Source organism: Vulpes vulpes, chromosome 4 (assembly GCF_048418805.1).
Source record: "Vulpes vulpes isolate BD-2025 chromosome 4, VulVul3, whole genome shotgun sequence".
Classification (NCBI taxonomy): domain Eukaryota; kingdom Metazoa; phylum Chordata; class Mammalia; order Carnivora; family Canidae; genus Vulpes; species Vulpes vulpes.
In genome coordinates this window covers 113,585,132-113,602,317 of record NC_132783.1, presented here as the reverse complement: position 1 = coordinate 113,602,317, position 17,186 = coordinate 113,585,132, and the positions used below count along the sequence as shown (strand labels likewise).

General features: G+C 36.8%; 1 protein-coding gene across 9 annotated transcripts in view; it reads left to right on the top strand.

The window, feature by feature from the left end:
* MRPL22 (mitochondrial ribosomal protein L22) overlaps positions 1–17,186 on the top strand; it is a 37,626-nt gene that overhangs the window by 18,244 nt on the left and 2,196 nt on the right. For 4 of the 9 annotated variants that reach the window (XM_072756769.1, XM_026008051.2, XM_072756770.1 and 1 more), the window contains 4 exons: positions 331–466; positions 5,910–5,975; positions 6,794–6,871; positions 12,055–12,124. In XM_072756769.1, coding sequence (XP_072612870.1) covers positions 331–466; positions 5,910–5,975; positions 6,794–6,871; positions 12,055–12,124 — 350 coding nt within the window. The remainder of the gene's footprint in view (positions 1–330; positions 467–5,909; positions 5,976–6,793; positions 6,872–12,054; positions 12,125–17,186) is intronic. The other 5 variants (XM_072756767.1, XM_072756774.1, XM_072756771.1 and 2 more) reach the window with 2 other exon arrangements.

The following is a 17,186-nucleotide window of genomic DNA, read 5'->3' as shown; positions in this document are numbered from 1 at the left end:
CAGGCCAGGGATCCATTGTGTCTTCTTTAAGTCTATTTTAGGACTAAGCTGACTTCTGTTAGAGAGTTAGTATTTTTTGGCCAGTCAGGGCAAGAGATCTTGAGTTAATTACTGTTTATTATTTGATTATGCTAGTTATCAACTTTTTACTCTTATTTTGCAGTGAACTAGCTTTTTGTGGTATTTTTATGTAAAATTGTTCTCTATTAATGAATACATCTAGACTCTTTACACTTGCAATCCTTAAATAATTTTGATCAAAATAGAGCTGATGTGGTTCAGGAGATACATAAGCTCTGGAAAAAATTCTAAGTGTTTTTTGTCTTATAGGCTTCTCTCATCCCACAATCTTTTACCCCAGTCATATATCCACATGAGTGGGTCTCTGGACATTTCTCGAAAATGGGAAAAGAAGAATAAAATTGTTTATCCTCCACAGTTGCCTGGAGAACCTCGGAGACCAGCAGTAAGTTTGTGGGTAGAAATAATCTCTTGGGGCACCTGGGTGGCTCAGTTGGTTGAGCATCTGACTTTGGTTTTTGGCTCAAGTCATGATTTTGTGGTCATGAGAATGAGCCCTGCATTGGACTCTGCACTCCGTGCAGAGTCTGCTTCATATTCTTTCTCCCTCTGCTCCTCCCCACTCATGCACGAGCGCTCTCTCTCAAATTTTTTTTTTTTTTAAAGAAAGAATCTCCTAATTTTGATAAAGAGCTTTTACTCTTACATGACTAGCATTGATTTACTGTTCCATGTGAAGGAAGGGAAAAAAAAGTATACCTCAATTTGTGTGATCATTTGATTGATACAGAAGTTGTTCTACATTTATCTTCTTGGTAGTTTTATTTTTATTTATTTATTTTTGTTGTGGATAGGGTTTTTTTTGTTTGATTTTTGTTTTACATTTTTAAAATTTAAGTTCAGTTTGCCAACATACAGTATAACATCCAGTGCTCATCCCGTCAGGTGCCCTCCTCATTGCCTGTCACGCTTCTTGGTAGTTTTAAAAGATTGTCTGTTTTACTTATTTGTTTGCCTTGACCTAGCCTTCTGTTGGGAGCTTTAACTCTAAAACTAAGCTAATAACTTGAGCTATCCTGACAGATTTTTGACTCTTAAGAGGCTTGCTAATACATTCTTGGTAGTGAAGCACGAGGGGTTGGCAGGAATGACTTAAACTGTTAACCATATTTAAATCATATGTGTGGTTTGCCAACATTTTAAATTTGAACGTAGACACACTTAGTTGTGATTTTTTTGTTTGTAATTCACAAAGCTTTGAACTAAGGTTTGAATTTCATCATTGGATTGCTTTCAGAGATACTGAATTTTATCTCATCTTAAGCTGCTCGGAATTCTTTTTTCCTACAAACTGCTTGTGAGAGTTCTAGCCTGAGATACAAGACTAATTTCCAGCTTAATGGGAATTTGCTGTGGAATACATAGGTATCTGTCACAAAGCTTAGACAAGTAATGACGGCATAAACAAGATGGCAACATTTAAATCCTTAAGAAAATAAACTGTGGTGAGTGCTTAGAAATAGAATTAATTATTAATTAATAAATATTGTTAATAGAATCAGTAATGTTAATTATAAGTCATCCAGTTTAGAAAACATCTTTTAAAGGCCTTTGGGATTTAAGGCTACTGTATAATCAGTTTCATCTAAGTAATGTTATTTGCTTAGTTTTTATAGGAATTTGACAGCTTGCCTTTCATTAGGATTCAGTTGCCAAGTTTTGGTCTGAGTTAGTACAGTTTTATGTTTTCTTTCTTTTTTCTTAGAGGAGTTAATTTGTTGATTTAGAGAGCTCCTACTTCTTTGGGGAATAAAAGAGAAAAAGATGCTAATAGTTCAAGTGCATAACTTTCTGACTTCCATATTTTATCTTACCATCAGAACTTAAAAGTTAGATTTGTGGCAGAATCTGTGCTAATTTTATAATTAACAATGTTTAGGAGGAGTGACATATTTTTATGAATATCATAAATAAAAAATTTCCTATTAATGAGCTTTCTTAACTTGAGCTCTTTGAATTTAGATTTTTTTTTTTAAGCTTTTATTTATTCATGAGAGACAGAGAGAGAGGCAGAGACACAGGCAGAGGGAAAAGCAGGATCCATGCAGGGAGCCCGATGTGGGACTTGATCCCAGGTCTCCAGGATCACACCCTGGGCTGAAGGCAACACTAAACTGCTGAGCCACTTGGGCTGCCCCGAACCTAGATGTTAATTGAGAAAGACATCATGACATTTGTCAGGTCCAGAATCTAAAAGAAAAAATTTGTATTTCATGGTACTAGTCTTTTTGGCATTAAACTAAATGCACTTTAAGATATATTCCAAATGGCAAAATTCAAGTAGTTAACAAGTAGATCACAGAATTTGTTTGAGTAATCCTCTTGGGAACAAATTATGACTTTTAGAAAATAACATTTCCCAACTCTAAATAGTATTTAGTAAATTGACAGTGGTGCGTTTGTACCTGTTATGAGTGAAATATTAATGTCCTTCATTAAATACCTAGCTTAATAATGGAGTAGTTTGCATACCTAGCCACATAGTTCTTATACTGTCATTATATGCAGCAGTGTGACCTTGTACTTGCCAATGTGCTAACTGCAAACATTTTAAAAACTAGTTTTATCCCTAATTTAAAAGGAGGTCAGATAGGGACACCTGGGTAGCTCAGTCAGTTAGGCGTCCAACTCTTGGTTTTGGCTCAGGTCATGATCTCAGGGACGTGAGATCAAGCCTTGTGTCAGAGTCAGCCTAACAGTCTCTCTTCCTCTGTCCCTCCTACCTCCCCAGCCTCATACTTGCTCTCTCTCTTGTGCACTCTGTCTCTCTCTCTCAAATAAACGGATAAATAAAATATTAGAAAAAAATAAAAGGGAATCAAATAATATTTACTGTTCTAACTCATTCTGATATTCAGCATTGAAATATGAAGTTTTTTTTTTAAGATTTTATTTATTTATTCATGAAAGACACAGAGAAAGGCAGAGACGTAGGCAGAAGGAGAAGCAGGCTCCATGCAGGGAGCCCTATGTGGGACTCGATCCTGAGACCACGGATCATGCCCTGAGCCAGGGGCAGGTGCTCAACCGCTGAGCCAACCAGGCGTCCCTGAAATATGAAGTTAAATAATAGTGGATCAGTAGTGAATAAATCCTATAGCAGTAAATTAAAATGCATGTCACCAATTTAGGCACATTTAGGCCATTCCTATTATTTTTAAGACTTTTTCTAATTTAGCTAACATCAATTTCCAAATAGCATAGACTCCTATAGACTTTATCTTACTTGTGGCTGCATCAGGGTAAAGAAAATGAGCCAGAAAAAAATTAAATGGTTTTCTTCATAATAGGCCTTGTTAATTTGGGCTTGAGTTTACTTTTGCACTATCTGTGAAGAAAGCTATATTAAATAAACTAAAAATATAGTGACACTATATTAAAACTATTTGAACAACCATTTCTATAGGAGGCATGTTTTTAATTTATGGATTAATTGACATATTGATAAGTCATACTTATAAATCATAAATCTCAATAAATTATAAATCTCAATAGAGCATCCTGGAAAGCTCTAGTTTGGACTTTTATTAGGCAACACTTTTTTTGCTCTAGTTTGGACTTTAATTAGGCAACACTTTTTTTTACTTTTTTTTTTAGCTCTAGTTTGGACTTTTATTAGCTCTAGTTTGGACTTTTATTAGGCAACACTTTTTTTTTTTTTTTTGAGTGAGAGTGTGTGTGGATGGGGAGGAAAATTAGGGGAGAGGGGCAGAGAGAAAAGGAGAGAGAGAATCTCAAGCAGGCTCTATGCCCAGCACAGAGCCCAATGCAGGACTCAATTTCAATGACCCTGAGATAATGACTTGAGACAAAATCAAGAGTTGGATGCTTAATTGACAGAGCCACCCATGTGCCCCATTTGGTCATAATTTTTTTTTTTTTAACGATTTTATTTATTTATTCATGAAAGACACAGAGAGTGGCAGGGACACAGGCAGAGGGAGAAGCAGGCTCAAGGCAGGGAGCCTGATGCTGGAATCGATCCTGGGACCCCAGGATCACGCCCTGGGCCAAAGGCAAGTGCTAAACCACTGAGCCATCCACGGATCCCAGACAATCTTTTTATCGTTTAGTTATATGCAAAATAAATTAGTTTCTTTGGAAGTTAGTGGTTTAGACATTTTGCAACTTAGGCTTACTTTCATTTTATTTGAATAACTATCTTGCACATTGTATCCTAAATTTATCTAATTTACTGTATAGGTTGGTTAATAGTGACATTTAACTGAGCCCTCTGATCTCTCTTTGCCACTTTATCTATTTGCAATGATAGGTTTGTCTGGCTTGTGTTTAGAAAATGCCTTTAGACATTGCACCTGCCTCAAGGAAATGTTGAGCTTTTTGTTTTAAAAGAAAATGATTGAATAACTTTTCTTTTTTGTTAAATACTTGTTTCCTTTTTTCCCCATGCTCTTGCCAGGAGTACAATATCTTTCTTACAAAATTTGAAGATAATCATATACAATTCAGGTTTGGAGATAGCCCACCATGAGAAACCAAGAATTGAAGGGTTTCTTACACAAAAGATTTTATTGAGTGTATTAATTTTCACAGATGAATATTATCAGTCATGACAGTTCTTCTTTCCTCTCCAGTGCTCCCCTGGACACTTTATTGCTGAAAATGTAATTAGGCTATTGCTACAGTTTTCAGTCTGTCAGCTTCTATTGGAACTGAAATGAAATCTGCTACATATTAAAAGATGGCCCCTTGGGAAAACTCTGTTGTTTCTCAGGCATTTGAAAATTTCCAGCAGAAGTCAGAATGTTAGCAAGTTCTGAAGTCTCCCTTACTATTGTTTGCCTTGACAAATGTTTTCTAATTATTTTAAAGGAGCAATATGGTGTAGTAGTGGAAAGAAGTTGGGTTTTACAGTCATAGGGGAACTTTAAAGATACACTTACCAGACATTGTGTTAGGCACTTCATATACTTCCCTGTATGGCACTTTGACTTCCAACTTTGTCTCTCACAAGGTTTGCAATCTTGGCTAAGTCACTTGATTTGTCTGATTTTTTTTTTTTTCCTGGTTTTTACCAGGGAAAGGATTATTCTTTTTAAAAAGATTTATTTATTTGAGAGAAAGAGAGTGAGTCGGAGGGGAGAGCAGGGAGAGAGAGAGAATCTCAAGCAGACTCCACACTGAGCAGGGAGCTCAATTCAGGGCTCAATCCCATGATCCTGAGATCATGATCAGAGCCAAAACCAAGAGTATGATGCTTTACCACCTGAGCCATCCAGGCACCCCTGTAAAAGGATTGTAAAGTGTTTTTTCTCCCAACTCATAGAGTTAGGTCAAATGAAATAATGGGTTTAGAAAGTACTTTGTGAACTGTAAATTATGTAATGGATGATTGGTTAAACATTTATTTATTTATTTATTTTTTTAAATTATGGTTTTTTTTTCTTTTTTTTCTTCAAAATTTTTTTTTTAATTTTATTTATTTATAATAGTCACAGAGAGAGAGAGAGAGGCAGAGACACAGGCAGAGGGAGAAGCAGGCTCCATGCACTGGGAGCCCGACATGGGATTCGATCTGGGTCTCCAGGATCGCGCCCTGGGCCAAAGGCAGGCGCCAAACCGCTGCGTCACCCAGGGATCCCTCTATTACTGTCTTAATGACCTTTTTAACATAGTGAGACTGGAAAAATACAACTTAGTGTATGTAGGGAAAAAAAATCTCCAAATTCTTAATAATGTCATTGTTTCTTGTGGCAACATTTTCATTAGGCATAAAAAGTTAAAGCTTTATTAACAGTAAGGCATTAACAGTATGTTATTATTTTGATCAATTTGCTAACTTGTTTTTCCTTTTCCCTATTTGTAAGGAAATCTACCATTGTCGAAGGCAAATAAAATACAGCAAAGACAAGATGTGGTATTTGGCAAAATTGGTAAGCTAAAATGACATTACCATATAATACTTAGGAAAAGAAGTATTTGAAATTTCCCCCACAATTTGAATTTTCCTCTGTAATTTGAAAAATTGAAAAAAATCACCCTGATTTTTCCAGAAAGTGAAGAATATAATTACAGTTTCAGACAGTTGTTAGGTAATCCATGAATGATTTGCTCAGAAATGAGTGATTCTGCTTAATTTTTACCTTTTTTCTGAGGAACTAAATCACATTGGATACATGGATATTAAGAACAAAGGCATCAGGAAACTGTACTCTGAGAGAATGTAGGAAACAAGCTTATTTATCTTAAAAGTTGATTCAAAAAAATAAAGTTGATTCAAATTTCAAAACCATTGCTTTTTAAGATTTTCCCCAGGAGAATGAAATTTATCTATGAGAGAAGACAAAGCCCCAGATATAAACATATAATACACTTATCCTGCAAAAAAGATAGTCTTTCATACCTAGTGTGATGCTCGCCACCCTGTGTTCTCTCATGTCTGCTCTCAATATTATTAAAACATTTATAATCTCGGTTCTCAGTTCTATGGTTAAAACATTTAAGTTTGATTTTGACTTAAAGGGGGTGGCATCTGTTCTCAAACTTGTTTTCTTCTCTGCCTACGTTAGCTATTTTTATTTTTTTAAGTCAGAGCCCTCCCCCAGTTTTATTGAGATGTAATTGACATATAACTAGTTAGCTATTTTTAGAAGTTATTTGTATTATGTAAGGCTCTTGCTTTTCACTGAAAAGGGAACATTGACTTTGTAAACTAATTTATCTTCTCTTGTCTGTTACCCTTTAATTCTAGATACGAGGAATGTCCATTGACCAGGCTTTGGCTCAGTTGGAATTCAGTGACAAAAAGGGGGCCCAAATAATTAAAGAGGTAAACTAAGATTTGTAGGGAAGGAGTGCATAGCTGTTTTGCTGGTGTTAGTAAGCTCAGCCTAAATCCTGAGTTCCCTGCTGTAAGTACATAGTTCATATAGTACAGATTTAAGGCATTCAGTTTTATTAATGTCCTCCGTATACCTTAGGAATGTTATAGTCTTAAGTATATTTTTTCTCTGGAGATGCTTTTATTGGCACCAGACATTTATTCATTTTTTTTACTATTTGTCTATGAAGTGATAAATCTTTGTTTTAATGATTTGGGACTTGATATGATTTTTTTAGAAGATTGATTTGTTTTTTTTGTTTGTTTTTGGTGGCTGCTGTTTTTTTGGTCAATTCCACTATTGAGAGCTTATGATTTTATAACTAATCGAGTGGAAAGAGCACTTACCTGGGATTCAGGAGACTTAGAATCTAATCTTTTCTGTGACAGTTTCTATTGTGATGATGGGTAAAACACTTAACCTGTCTGGTACCATTTTTCTTATTTGTAAACTGGATGGAATTGGATTAAATGATTTCTAAAGACCCTTCTAGCTCTGAATGTAGCTAAGTCACTACATACAAATGTGCTAATTGGTACTCATGCTGACTTAATTCTAGGCACATGATATATTTTTGGTTTTTTCTTTTTCTTTTTTTTTTTAGGTATATCAATTTTATTAATTTTTTCAGAGAGCCAGCTCCTGGTTTCTTTGATAGGTTCCATTGTTTTTAAAGCTTGTATATCATTTATTTCTGCTCTAATCTTATTTACTTCCTTCCTTCTGTTGGCTCTAGGCTTTGTTCTTTTTCTAGCTCCTTTAGGTTTAAGGTTAAATTGTTTATTGAGTTTTTTCTTCCTTGAGGTAGGCCTATATTGCTATATACTTCCCTCTTAAGACTGCTTTTGCTGCATCCCAAAGGTTTTGGACTGTTGTGTTTTCATTTCTTTCCCTGTTTTTAAAAATTTCTTCTTTGATTTCCTGGTTGACCCATTCACTGTTTAGGAGCCATGTTGTTTAGCCTCCCTGTATTTGTGGTGTTTCCAAATTTTTTTCTTGTGGTTATAGTCTTTAGAAAAGGTGCATGGTGGGATTTCAGTTTTAGTGTATTTGTTGAGAATGTTTTGTGACATAATATATGATCTGTTCTGGAGAATGTTCCATGTGTATTTGAAAACAATATATATTCTGTGCTTTAAGATGTAGCGTTCTGAATATGTCTGTTAAATCCATCTGATCTAGTGTGTTGTTCAAGGCCATTGTTCCTTTGTTGATTTTCAGTTTAAATGATCTGTCCATTGTTAAGAGGGATTTAAAGTCCCCTATTGGGAATCCCTGGGTGGTGCAGCGGTTTAGCGCCTGCCTTTGACCCAGGATGTGATCCTGGAGACCCAGGATCAAATCCCACGTCGGGCTCCCGGTGCATGGAGCCTGCTTCTCCCTCTGCCTATGTCTCTGCCTCTCTCTTTCTCTCTGTGTGACTATCATAAATAAATAAAAATTAAAAAAAAAAGTCCCCTATTGTTACTGTAATATTATCCTTTAGTTCCTTTATGTTAGTTATTAATTGTTTTGTATATATGGGTACTCCCATGTTGGGTGCATAAATAATTACAATTGTTATAGCTTCTTGTTGTTATAGCTTCTTATCCCTTTAATGATTATATAATACCCTTGTCTTTTTTTTTTACAGTCTTTGTTTTAAAGTCCAGTTTGCCTGATATAAGTATTGTTACTATGGCTTTCTTTTGAGATTCATTTGTGTGATGAATGTTTTTCCACCACTCACTTTCAACTGCAGATATCTTTAGGACTAAAATGGGTCTCATATAGGCAGCATGTAGATGGGTGTTGTTTTTTTTGTTGTTCATTCTGACACCCTCTGTCTGTGATTGGAGTGTTTAGTCCATTCACGTTCAAAGTAATTATTTTTTTAAAGTAATTATTGATAGATATTTATTGTAATTTTACTACTTGTTTTGTTGTTTCTGGAGATTTTCTCTGATCCTTTCTTGTCTTTGTCACTTCTGATCTCTCCTTTGTGCTCAAAGAGTTACCTTTAATATTTCCTGCAGGGCTGGTTTAGTGGTCATGAATTTCTTTAGTTTTTGTTTGCGAAACTCTACCTCTCCTATTTTGAATTATAGCCTTGCTGGATAGGTTTTCTTGGCTACAGATTTTTCTTATGCAGCACAATAAACATGCCATGTCATTCTCTTCTGCCTTGCCAAGTTTCTGTTGAGAAATCTCAGCTAGCCTTATGGGTTTTTCCTTGTAAGTAAAGGACTTTTTTGTCTTGCTGCTTTTGAAATTTTTTCTTTTTCACTGTATTTTCCAAATTTAATGTGTTGGTGTTGACCTGCTTTTGTTGATTTTGATGGGAGTTCTCAGTGCTTCCTGGGTCTAGATGTCTGTTTCCTTCCCCAGATTAGGGAAGTTTTCTGCTATTGTTTCTGGAAATAAATTTTCTTCCCTCTCTTCTCTCTCTTCTTGGACTCCTATAACACCAGTGTTGTTATGTTTGACGGAGTCACTGAGTTCCCTAACTCAATTCTTGTGTTCCATAATTACTCTTTCTCTCTTTTGTTCAGGTTCATTATTTTTCATTATTTTGTCTTCTAGGTCACTAATTTGTTCCTTTTCTTCTTCCAGCATGCTGTTGATTGGATCAGGCCTATTTCCAGTCTCTTTTATTGTATTCTTCATCTCTGATTTTTTTTTTTTTAATTCTTCTATCTCTGTGCTAAGGCTGTCACTGATGTGTTCCATTCTTTTCTGAGGTGCAGTGAGTGTCCTTATGATCATTGCTTTAAATTCTTCATCAGGCATGTTACTTACATCTGTTTTGTTTAGATCTCTGTCCATGGCCTTATCTTGGTCTTTTATTTGGAATAAATTCCTCCATCTTGGCATTCTATGTAAGTCTCTGCGTTCTTCTGTGTTAGAAAAGCCAGTTATGTCTCCTGTTCCTGAAAGTATTGACCTTATAAAGAAGAGACCATGTAGTGCCCAGGGCCAGTACTTCAGGAAGTGTCTGTGTGCTTTGTGTACTCTGCTGTTGCGTTCTGGCTGTTCTGTCCTTTGAGTCACGTGCAGAGCCTCTCCTTTTCTTTTGTGGGCCATATTTCATCCCTTGCTTGAATGTGGCAAGTTCTAATTAGATATGCTCTGGTCTGCTTGTGAAATGAGACCTGTCACCACCTCTACTGGAACTAAGGCCCGGCAAAACTATCTGGTCAGGAGACCTGGTATGGGCAGGGGTTTGTGCTGGTCTTCTGGGGGAAGGGCCTGCCAGGCTGGGTCTGAGGCAAGCTTGACTGAGAGGGGCAGTCCCACCAGAGCACAGCGGATTGGGGCTTGATGGAAGCAAATTAGGCAGCCAGTGCTTGTGCTGAGCTGTTTCAAACCCTCAGGTGTCTCTGAGTTCATGCTGAGGGGTAGGGAAGGAAATGGTGCCAGCCATCTCCTTTGTTTCCAGAGGTCTCTATGAACACTGCTTCTCAAAGTGCTCGGAGAAGAGCGAATGATCTTCCCACTGGAGGTCCTAGGTGCTCTTCCAATCACTATTTCCATGATGCCTGCCCCTGGGATGTTTGCCTGCCTTCTCTCCAAGAGTAGTGCAGTCCCCCCGTGGGGTCTATCCCTGTCATGCCATGCCTGCTGACCATTAAAACTCCAGGCTTTAAGCCCCCCACGGCTTGTAAGAAGTCACGAAATTCAGCCCCTACTTGTTTTCTAAGCCAGTGGTTATGGGGAAACATTCTTGTTCATTCCTCCATGTGCTCCTCCCTCACTCTTATTTACAACCATGGTTCCCTTTCCTGTGCAGCACCTGAAATCCATTTCTCCCCTAATCCATGTCCCTACACTTCCTATCTTCCTTCATGTGGAGACATGATGTCCTTTTCAAAAAGCTGGGTTGAGGACATCTGGGGATATCAGTAGTATTTTCTACAATGATGTCCTTTTCAAAAAGCTGGGTTGAGGACATCTGGATCCTGGGTTGAGGACATCTGGGGATATCAGTAGTATTTTCTACATTTCAGTTAATTCTCCCTTAAAGCCAGATCTTTTTAGTTTAGTAATTCACTAGTTGAGATTGATGGGTTCAGGCTTGAAGAGGTTCCATTGTAATGCCTATATTTAATTTAGTTCAGAATGCAGTTACTAAGTATCTTTTGTGTACTCAACTTTGTATTGTATTCTTTATCTTTAAATGAATGAAAGATCTGTTTTTTTTTTTTTTCTTAAAAGATTTTATTTATTTGAGAAAGAGTGTGTGCATGGGCAAGCAAGGGAAGGGGCAGAGATAGAAAGAGGGAGAGAGAATCCCAAGCAGACTCTGCTGAGCACGGAGCCTGATGTGGGGCTTGATCTCATGACCCTGGGATCAATACCTGAGCTGAAATTGAGAGTTTATGCCTACCCAGCTGAGGCACCCAGGCTCTCCATGGTTTCTGTTATTTTGACAATTGTGCTGTTTTTAAAAATGTGTTCTGGAGCAGGTTACCTTAATTCAAAATATCTACAGAGAATAGATTTAATAATTATTCAAATTTTCGAGTATGATTTTCTCTACTTGTTTGATGTTTAATGGTTATTTTGGATCCAAAGTTTAAGAATTTTTCAGTAAGATTTATCTCTTAAGCCTCTTGAACTTTTTAATGAGTCTCTGACATAATGTTCATCATCAAGGGTACTGTTACTATTAGTGTTGTTTTCTCTCTTTTTTTTTTTTTTTTTTTAGATTTTATTTGTTTATTCATGAGCATACACAGAGAGGAGAGAGAGAGAGGCAGAGACGCAGGCAGAAGGAGAAGCAGGCTCCATGCAGGGAACCCGATGTGGGACTCGATCCCGGGTCTCCAGGATCACGCCCTGGGCTGAAGGTGGCGCTAAACTGCTGAGCCACCCAGGCTGCCCTGTTGTTTCCTCTTTTACAGCTCATATATGCCATTGTACAGTTAGCAGGATGAGCCATGTTGCCTGCATTTGCAGTTCTTGTCTGAGGGAAGAAAGCTCAGTGCATCCCTTCCCCTCAGTACTGTTATCATTTAATGTTCTCTTTTAAAAATTAACTATAAAACAGAGGCATGTGATTAGCTGTCGTAGTGATAACAAGAAATGAGATATTTAATTCTGTTTTAGTTCAGGGTCAGCCATATCAATGCCTGTCTTTTCTTTGTTTAAGATTCTCTTAGAAGCACAAGATATGGCAGTGAGAGACCACAATGTGGAATTCAGATCCAATTTATATATAGGTAAGATATTTAATATTCTTAGCATTGGAAAATGTCTTCCAATAGTGATGCCACGTTCATTATCTAACAATAGTCTTTAATACCTAACTACTTAAGACTGGGTTTGCCAGTGAAAATTGCTGATAATAGCTTATTCTTCTGCCTTCAGCATGCTAATGTTAGTCTGTTATAAATGGTAATAACCTCACTGCTTTATTGTTACCTGTTCTGTAATGCAAGTAAGATCATGGAACCTATTGCTAATAATTATTTAATAATGGATACCAAAATGATGGTACTTGGTCCTTTAATCACAATAAAACTAAGAGGGAACAGAACTGATTTTTTTAAAATGAAGGAGGTAAATGAAGAATCACATGTGGACTTTAAAAAAAATCTATTTATAATGTGCCAAGCCAGGTGCCTAATCCATAAAGGTGTCCCGAATTTAACCTTCCAATTACCAGAACGGAAAATCTGTTGAGTGGTAAAAGCCAAGATGAAGAGGACCCAGATGTGTTTGTTTCCCTTTGTTATTACATTCTGAAGCATTATCTCAGGTTTTCTATGCTGGTTCCATATCAAATTAAATTAATGTAATTGAAAATGCTTTGGGAAGCATGATGCTCCATATAAATGTAAAGGATTTTTTTTTTCTAGAAAGAGATCAATGCTTATTACAAACCTCCCTTACCCCCTCCCAACACCACAGTCAAGTGGAACGGTAGGTGGAGTTACTGTTTTCCTTTCACTTCAGCAGCAATTACTCCTAACCTCAGCAGTTTTGTAATCAAACAAAGATGTTGATGTCGAAGCAAAATTTTCTCAATCTGCCAAACCTATGTATGAGAAGAACTGAAGATCTTTTAAATTCACGATACAGGGGACTGCTGCTTTCCAAATAGAGAAGAGGCCAAATCATTATGGGAGAAATCAGTTGTGCATTATGATTTTTCAACAATTAGAGTAAAAACAAATCATCCAAATTCTACTTTATCATGTCACTTCAGTCCTAACTGGAGATACTTATTCTGGTTAAGTTAAAATCCTACCTCAGCTCACTGGGAATTGATGCTGGCAGCCACACCTACTCCTGAAATTCAAATGAGTTATGATTTTCAATGGAAATATCTTATTTTAAAGCTGAATCTTGTATAACTGATTATATTCTGATACATGCATAGATGCAGAGAGAAATCAAAATGGTATCTCAGAAGATGGAGGACCATAGTAGTTACTCATAAGCTTTTTCTTCTGAGAGAAGTATGAATAAATAATGTTGGGAGGGCCCAGAATCATTGGAAGAGATGAAGTGGATGAAGAGCAAGACCATTTGCTTAAAACCTCTTGGTGACCTTTCCTTTTTTAAGACTGAATATCAAATCCAATTTAATTAATTTTATTCATTTTCATAAGAATAGGATCTTCTTAGCTGACAGACAAAACTTTGTAATGGAATTCAGATACAAATGAAATAGAATTTGTCTTTAAATCCTTTTCAGTAATTTTAGTAAAGTGAGAACGGGTGAGGAGCTTAATCCTGTCTTCCCAAATGAAGGAGCAAAGTCCAATGTTGCCATTAAGCAAAAATAAAATTAACCAATCCTTATGCACATTTCTGCTGAAAAATCTCTACTGCACCTGCACCCCTTTTTCATCCAGTTCTGTGTAAAAATCTCTTTTCTTGAGTAGGGCTAATAAGTTTGGATTTGTCTTAACGATTATAAAAGCTCATTTGCTGAATATTTTGCTGCCAAATTCTTTTATGAAGAGTAAAAAAAAGATGAGTACCCTCAGGAAGATGAGGGTCATCACATGTCAGACATTTATCCCTGTATTTGCCAAAGTTCCCTGATACGGGGTGCCTGGATGGTTCAGTGGTTGAGCGTTTGTTTTCTGCCCAGGGCCTGATCCTGGGGTCCCGGGATTGAGTCCCACATCAGACTCCCTGCATGGAGCCTGCTTCTCTCTCTGCCTGTGTGTCTGCCTGTCTGTGTTTCTCATGAATAAATAAATAAAATCTTAAAAAAAAAAAAACAAAAAACCAAAACCAAAGTTTCCTGAAATCATTTGAGATTATTAAAAATACAGATTCCCAGGACCCACCACAGACCCACTGGATCTGAAACCTCAAGGGAGAGGCCTGGGGAGCTGTTTAATAAATATCCCAGTGATTCTTACCTATAAAATATGAGAAACTTCTTTTCCTCCTTGTATTCATGGAAAAGACCTAGACTAGACATTTCATTCCATAGATAAATGTCTTTTAGAGTTCTGAAAGACTAGTCATGTGTTGGCTACGATTTTGGCCCAGCAGTGGCTCCTCAGTCTCTTACATAAGTATGGGCATTTCAAGGGATGTAATTTTTGGGAGCATATGTTCTCATTATATGGTAATTCCTTCAAATGCCTGTCATCAGTCTAAAGCTAATACCTGGTGTTGCATGACCACAGATTTTGAAAATTCATTTCCTTTTCAAACTTATAATAATGACTAATGGCACTGTGAATAGACCTTAACAAGTGGACATGGACTAATAAAATGTCACTGCTTAGTGATTCATGGCATCTAAAGTGATTTACTTTAGAGAATGTGATTGACTGACTTTGTAAATCAGTCTTCTGGGCTAAGAGTGATGAAGAGGGAAGAGGGTTTCCAATTTTAAAATATCAGGATTCACATTTCCCTAAATACCAGTAATAGGAAATATTGACAATATTTTTAATATTCTGCATACCTGTTGGGTATCATCTTTAGATGAGCACCATCTTGGGCATACTTTACACTGTTCTCATTTTTGAGATATCTTAATGTTTTTTCTTTGATTCAGAAAGTATTTGAGTACCTTCCATGTGCATACTGCCCACGTAGTTAGGGATGGTATATCTTATTAAAGCAATGTAAAACATTTAGCACATATAGTTTTGTTCTTTGACAGCAGTAGTCCTTTAGAAATATACGTAAATTGTTTTTTCTGAGTTGGAACAAACCATATTCATTATTAATACTGTATGTACGTGGAAAACTTTGAAACTTATTTTAGAATTTGAGCAAATTTACCAGGTAGCTATATTGGAAGAAAATGATATTAATTAGTAGAGGTTGTATTTCAAAATCATTTCTGTTCCTTGTTGAACGTAAACTTTGGGGGCAATACAAAAGACCCAATTGGTTGAGGAAATGACTTTTACAGATTAAACGTGAACACTTATACAAGATAGTATATGGTTTGGGACCAAAAAGAGTAATATGTGTAAATAGGAGTAGAGAAGAGGATGTTAGTATTGGTTAGAAAAGTCATGTAATTTTTCTAGAAAAATTTGGCTTTTGAAGATAGGTGTCTGGGTATCCAAGAGTGTCCAGGAAGAAAGGTTTTCAGAGTGGAGTAACCACATGAGCTAAGCTAAGGCACATAGGTTGCAATGAGCAGTGATTGTGTGGTCCAGTGAGTGAAATAGTTGAAGGAAGCAGAGATTTGACCTTGAGCAGATAAAACTGAAAGGGTGGATTGGGCCTAGATCCAGAGGGCTGAACAGGACGGGCTGTGGAATTTGGTTTTCATATTGAAGAGGAACCACAGGAAGTTTTGGGGTAAGATATTTATGTTATTAAGGCAGTGTTTTAAGACTATTAACTATAAAGCAATGGTTTTGAGATTGTGCTGTGGGGTCTCCAAGGGTGAGGCATAGGGCAAACAGAAGAGCTCCTTGATATCTGGGTCACTGCTGTAGCCTTGGAGCCCAGGATGGAGCCTGGCACCTCACAGAAACTCAGATATAGTTTGTGAGTGAATGAATGGGACAGTTTTGGATCTCTCCCTACTCGTATTTCAATTAGAACAGATGATTCTATACAAAAGCAGTTAAAATCCCTAACATACAGAATTAGTGTGAGAGACTGAGGAGGAGAGACCAGGAACCAGTTTGGAATCTATAATCCTCTAGGTCCTGATTTCATTCACACCTCATAGTGGCTATGTTGCATATTCCCATTACAGTGTATTAAAGAATTCTGGTGTTTCAGAAGAATTAATGTTTTTGTTTTGACATAAAAAATGTGGTATTATGTGCCTGCCACAAGATAGACAGATGGTATTTTATGGCTTTAGGATGAAATCATGACTAGCATTTGGCAGATATTGACATTTGCTCTTACATGTTTGGGGGAGATGGAAAATGGTAGTTAACATTGACCCTGAGAGGCAGATCATTGTGCTTGGATAGGTTATGTAGTATTGCACAGTTAGCTAATTCAAATACTGTTTTCACTGGAGTAGTGTTCCTTTTCCTCAAAGTATTTGGAAATGGGTGCTCAAGTGGAATAGAGTTGCAGTTTTGGATAGAAGCAGCCACTGTGTTTGTAAAATGCCTTTTAGAAGATTTCTCCACTTTTCCTAGTGTCATTGTGTTTATTTGTAGGTTTCCTCCTGACAGATGGATCTAGAGGAATTAGTGGTACTTCATTCTAAAGTGATTTGTGTAATTTGGCTTTCTCTTTGGAAATCTTAAACACATTTCTTTAGTGCCCAGTGATGAAGTTGGTATAAGGACAGTAGTTCTTTCCTTATCTCCCGGAGGCCCTAGGCAGTTTTCTTAATCACTTTCATCCTTCACTTTCTCTCTGGCCAAGCTAGGATGTTTATGCTGAAAACTCATTTCATGAGAGGACTGTAGTTAGAGGGTTGTCAGCAGTATACTTTGATGCAGTCCTTATATTTATAAAGTTATGTCACAGTAAGAATGCAGTAAGAAGGGTGAGTATTGAAGTGGATTAATTTGATATGTCTTCTGTAGGTTTTGGCTTTTTTAAAAAAATTGTATTTTTTTACATTTTTTAAGATTTAAATTCAATTTGCCAACATATAGTATAACAAACACCCAGTGCTCATCCCATCAATTGCCCTCCTCATTTCCCATCAACCAGTTACCCCATCCCCCACCCACAGGTTTTGGCTTTTTATTTATTTATTTAAATTAAATTTAATTTTTTAAAAGATTTTATTTATTCATGAAAGAGAGAGGCAGAGACATAGGCAGAGAGAGAAGCAGGCTCTGTGTAGGGAGCCCGATGTGGGACTCAATC